This window comes from Sinocyclocheilus grahami, unplaced genomic scaffold (genome assembly GCF_001515645.1).
Source record: "Sinocyclocheilus grahami isolate Dianchi unplaced genomic scaffold, SAMN03320097.WGS_v1.1 scaffold538.1, whole genome shotgun sequence".
Taxonomy (NCBI): Eukaryota; Metazoa; Chordata; class Actinopteri; order Cypriniformes; family Cyprinidae; genus Sinocyclocheilus; species Sinocyclocheilus grahami.
Window position 1 is genome coordinate 298,440 of NW_015505717.1, and position 5,898 is coordinate 304,337.

General features: G+C 39.3%; 1 protein-coding gene across 2 annotated transcripts in view; it reads right to left on the bottom strand.

The window, feature by feature from the left end:
* Window positions 1-5,898, bottom strand: part of LOC107555569 (Y+L amino acid transporter 2-like) — a 17,164-nt gene that overhangs the window by 3,600 nt on the left and 7,666 nt on the right. The window contains exons 6-9 of one of the 2 annotated variants that reach the window (XM_016238406.1): window positions 5,266-5,369; window positions 5,069-5,165; window positions 4,807-4,956; window positions 2,538-2,721 (exon numbers count right to left, since the gene is read on the bottom strand). In XM_016238406.1, the coding sequence (XP_016093892.1) occupies window positions 2,538-2,721; window positions 4,807-4,956; window positions 5,069-5,165; window positions 5,266-5,369 (535 nt within the window). Of the gene's footprint in view, window positions 1-2,537; window positions 2,722-4,806; window positions 4,957-5,068; window positions 5,166-5,265; window positions 5,370-5,898 lie in introns of those variants that run through there. The other variant, XM_016238407.1, reaches the window with a different exon arrangement.

Here is a 5,898-nt window from a genome sequence, read left to right on the forward strand (position 1 = left end):
GGAAACCCAAAAAAAAAACAAAAAAGGCTGAAACTCCCCCCCCCCCCCTCTGTAATGTACTCCGGATTCATGAAAGCCTATCTCGGTATAAGAACAGCGGTCTCAGATGGATGAAAACAGTGAAGTCATTGTTCACTGTAAAGCGATTTGCACTGGAGTACTTATGGATCATTATATGGTTGGTCACCGTGATTTTGCCAAGTAAGACATGTTCCTGGATCAACATCTTTTGTTGATCCTGGATCAACATTACGGTCCAAAAATACAGATTTAACCCAATCCCTACCCCTAAACCTAACCTTACCCATAATTTATTCCTAAAATCAGTGTGAAATGATAGCTCATTTACAAGGGTGTAGAAGCACCTAACCCTGATTGTAAGCCTAAAACAGATATTTCCTGAAGTTATGCCTCAATTCTGATTGGTTGATTGGAATGTTGTTCCAGGATCAACAAGGATGTTGATCCAGGAACATGTTGTACTTGGCGAAATCACGGTCACCTTATATGGTTACAATACTCCCATTTCATAACAGCGCATTCGTCTTGGGTTCAAATTCATTACACATCACCACAATTGTGTATATGCACCAAAATCCCTAGAAGGCTAACAGAACCTGGGTGTAGCACATAAAAGAATGTTTCAAAACAAAAACACTTCCAACAGCCTGCAGCAGAAACCAAAGCTGTGGAGGTACTGCAGGTGCCCAGCTGGACTACTAGAAATGAAACAAGAAAAACGAGAGATTCTTGCATGTTTGTGTGCTCACTCACCGAGCATGTGTCCCAGAAAGGCGGGTCGGGAGCTGGGCGGGAGGTGCACACATATGTAATACACAGGAGCCCCGGAGAGAGCGACGATGATTCCCACCAGAGAGTTTACAGTGTCACTGTACAGCGGTACGACCACCAGAAACACGCTGCACAGGCAGTACACTATAGGGAAGAACAGACTCAACTACACGGAAACAAACACAGAGAGTCAATTAAGCACATCATAAACCAGGGCAATAATGAAATAAAGTATTAAATATATGACATTGGCAATTATCTGAGTATTTTAAGGCATCATAAATGCGCTCCTGATGTGAAGGCTGTTCCATAAGATAAGAAACATTATCCTTCATTCTATAATACTTTATCTTGACTAATAATCACACATATCCTTCATAGAGGAGAAGAGAGAAAAGGCCCTTTTGTCAGCGGCTTTGGTATTTTTCCCATTCATTTTTTCCCATAGGAATTAAAAAAAAATTCTTTGAAACCAACCAGCATTAAGATAAGTCACAACATAATTGCTTTAATGAGGGAAAGAGCATTGTGAATGACAATCAACAGATAAAATATAAAGCTATTCAATTAAAGATGTTGATTATGTACAGTGGTGTGAAAAAGTGTTGGCCCCCTTCCTGTTTTTTTAATTGTTTGCATATTTGTCACACTTAAAAGATTCAGATATGTATATTATAAAATAGGTGCTTTTTTGAAAATTTTAGCAATTTAAAAATATTAAAGGATTTTTTACACGGCACCCCTGCTCTGGACAGACGGCACCCCGGTTGGGAAACACTGTTCCAAGTAGTTGCAGAGACATTGTTATATGGTTGCTAGGGTGTTCCAGGTCGTTGCTAGGTGGTTGTTTACGGGGCTCAGACTGAAGAAACCACACCTGAATTTCTATGACATTCTTTCCCTAATCGTCTATAATAAGCACATTAGCTGAGTTTTATTACTCAATACAACTGCATCATAAACGATGTAAAGTATGACCAGAAAATAATCAAAAATGACTGAAATCCCCCCCCCCCCCCTCTGTAATGTACTCCGGATTCATGAAAGCCTATCTCGGTATAAGAACAGCGGTCTCAGATGGATGAAAACAGTGAAGTCATTGTTCACTGTAAAGCGATTTGCACTGGAGTACTTATGGATCATTATATGGTTGGTCACCGTGATTTTGCCAAGTAAGACATGTTCCTGGATCAACATCTTTTGTTGATCCTGGATCAACATTACGGTCCAAAAATACAGATTTAACCCAATCCCTACCCCTAAACCTAACCTTACCCATAATTTATTCCTAAAATCAGTGTGAAATGATAGCTCATTTACAAGGGTGTAGAAGCACCTAACCCTGATTGTAAGCCTAAAACAGATATTTCCTGAAGTTATGCCTCAATTCTGATTGGTTGATTGGAATGTTGTTCCAGGATCAACAAGGATGTTGATCCAGGAACATGTTGTACTTGGCGAAATCACGGTCACCTTATATGGTTACAATACTCCCATTTCATAACAGCGCATTCGTCTTGGGTTCAAATTCATTACACATCACCACAATTGTGTATATGCACCAAAATCCCTAGAAGGCTAACAGAACCTGGGTGTAGCACATAAAAGAATGTTTCAAAACAAAAACACTTCCAACAGCCTGCAGCAGAAACCAAAGCTGTGGAGGTACTGCAGGTGCCCAGCTGGACTACTAGAAATGAAACAAGAAAAACGAGAGATTCTTGCATGTTTGTGTGCTCACTCACCGAGCATGTGTCCCAGAAAGGCGGGTCGGGAGCTGGGCGGGAGGTGCACACATATGTAATACACAGGAGCCCCGGAGAGAGCGACGATGATTCCCACCAGAGAGTTTACAGTGTCACTGTACAGCGGTACGACCACCAGAAACACGCTGCACAGGCAGTACACTATAGGGAAGAACAGACTCAACTACACGGAAACAAACACAGAGAGTCAATTAAGCACATCATAAACCAGGGCAATAATGAAATAAAGTATTAAATATATGACATTGGCAATTATCTGAGTATTTTAAGGCATCATAAATGCGCTCCTGATGTGAAGGCTGTTCCATAAGATAAGAAACATTATCCTTCATTCTATAATACTTTATCTTGACTAATAATCACACATATCCTTCATAGAGGAGAAGAGAGAAAAGGCCCTTTTGTCAGCGGCTTTGGTATTTTTCCCATTCATTTTTTCCCATAGGAATTAAAAAAAAATTCTTTGAAACCAACCAGCATTAAGATAAGTCACAACATAATTGCTTTAATGAGGGAAAGAGCATTGTGAATGACAATCAACAGATAAAATATAAAGCTATTCAATTAAAGATGTTGATTATGTACAGTGGTGTGAAAAAGTGTTGGCCCCCTTCCTGTTTTTTTAATTGTTTGCATATTTGTCACACTTAAAAGATTCAGATCATCAAACTAATTTTAATATTACACAAAGATAATGCAAGTAAATACAAAATGCAGTTTTTAAATGATTATTTATTTTATTAAGGGAAAAAAGCTGTCTAACCCTACCTGGCGCTATGTGAAAAAGTAATTGCCCCCTAAATCTAATAACTGGTTGTGCCACGCTTTGCAGCAACAACTGCAATCAAGCGTTTGTGATAACTGGCAGTGAGTCTTTCACATCGCTGTGGAGGAATTTTGGCCCACTCTTCTTTGCAGAATTGTTTTAATTCAGCCACATTGGAGGGTTTTCGAGCATGAATGGACTGTTTAAGCATCTCAATCGGCTTTAAGTCCGGACTTTGACTTGGCCACTCCAGAACCTTAATTTAGTTTTTCTTGAGCCATTCAGAAGTGGACTTGCTGGTGTGTTGGGGATCATTGTCCTGCTACATAACCCAAGTGCGCTTGAGCTTGAGGTCACAAACTGATGGCCGGACATTCTCCTTCAGGATTTTCTGATAGAGTGCAGAATTCATGCTTCCGTCAATTATGGCAAGTCATCCAGGTCCTGAAGCTGCAAAGCAGCCCCAGATCATCACACTACCACCACCATGTTCGACTGTTGGTATGATGTTCTTTTTATGAAATGCTATGTTGGTTTTACGCCAGATGTAACGGGACACACGCCTTCCAAAAAGTTCATCTTTTGTCTAATCAGTCCACAGAATATTTGCCTAAAAGTCTTGGGGATAATCAAGATATTTTTTGGCAAATGAGAGACGAGCCTTTGTGTTCTTTTTGGTCAGCAGTGTCTTTTGCCTTGGAACTCTCCCATGGATGCCGTTTTTGCCCAGTCTCTTTCTTATTGTTGAATCATGAACACTGACCTTAATTGGGGCGAGTCAGGCCTGCAGTTCTTTAGATGTTGTTCTGGGTTCTTTTATGACCTCTTGGATGAGTCGTCGTTGTGCTCTTGGAGTAATTTTGGTTGGCCGGCCACTCCTGGGAAGGTTCACCATTGTTCCAAGTTTTCTCCATTTGTGGAGAATGGCTCTGACCGAGGTTCGCTGGAGTCCCAAAGCCTCAGAAATGGCTTTATAACCCTTTCCAGACTGATACATGTCAACTATATATATATATATATATATATATAAGTAGTTTGAGAGACTATTGTAGGGGGAGTAAACGGGCACTAAAGAAATGTTCTGGCTCTATTTGCTTGTTGCAATTCTCTGAATTTGTCTGCAAAATCATGGGTAATGTAGTTTTTTTTTTTTTAAAGCATGTACAACTGATTAACAACCTCGTAGCTCAGGTCTTCAAGTTTTCAAGTTATTCTTAAATATCAAGACTTCCATGGTGAAAATGAATGGACTTTTACTACTGGAACCCAACTGTTGCACTCTATTGCAAAAAAAGATCAAGCGGTGGCGGGACATGCTTTTACATCAATGAGAGGTGGTGTACAGAATTGAAATGAATTGTGAGTTGAGAATCTCCTTTACATGAGGAGTGCTACTTGCGTACATGGAGACAATTCAGAATCAGTCAATTATAATGGTTAGTACACAGTAGCTTGTGTTTTGTAACAGAGCTATTGACTTACCTTAACAGGACGGGGCAGGTCAGGTGCCTTGATGCGCAGGTAGATCTGACTGCCTATAGAAAGGCCGATGAACAGCCAGTAATTGAAACTAAAGTAATTAATTAGCTGGAACACATCTTTCACGCAGAGATATATGAGTGAAATTCCACCCTGTAGGAGGAGGGAAAATAGCAGATCAGAATGAAGTGTCCTGCTTTTAGTATATAATGTGGATATTCGATTTTCTACATAGCACAAGGCATGTCTGAGCCTGCTTACTCACATTAAACAGCAGGGCTGGGATTGGTGTGTAGCATTTGACGTGGATCATACAGAGGATGTTGGGTAAATGGCCCTCACGCGAACCCACAAAGAACAGCCTGAAAGGGGAAAAAAAAAAGGGGTTCGGCTAAGAAACTGAGTTCCTGCCACCTTGCATCGACTACAGAAACGACAGAAGACTCAGAACAAGATCTTTACCTGGAGGCGGCAATGATAGAGGAGTTTAAACCTCCGTAACAGGAGATGGCCACAGACAACGGGATGAGCCAGTTAGCATATCCCAGCACATAGTCAGCAAACGTCTGTATTAAATACAAAAGCAAAAGTGTTTTTTATTTTCCATTAGGACCAATAATCAATAAATGCCCGACACCCTATACTAGTTTGTCTAAACAATTAAAAATTGAACACTAAACACTAAAATGAGCCAATTTAAATGCTACAAGTGAATTTAGGCATCGCAACACTATAATGTACACTATGAACATTTTTATATATATATATATATATATATATAATTAGTGTTTTTAAAGATTAACTTTACGTGAGTATTAGATGATGTCAAAGGTAATCTATATGTAAAATAAGGGAAATGAGCATGAACAATCAAGTAAACAATACTAACTGATAAATAAATACAAAAAATCTTGATAACTCATATGCTACAGATACATTGTATATCCCCAAAAATAATAACTGTTTTCAAAGATGTTTCTGTCGCTGGTCGGTACCACAGATAAGACTGCATGATCTGTGGAAAAAATCTAATTGCCAAAAAATGTGTGATTATATATCAATATGACTACAAAATAATAATAATAAAAATATTAT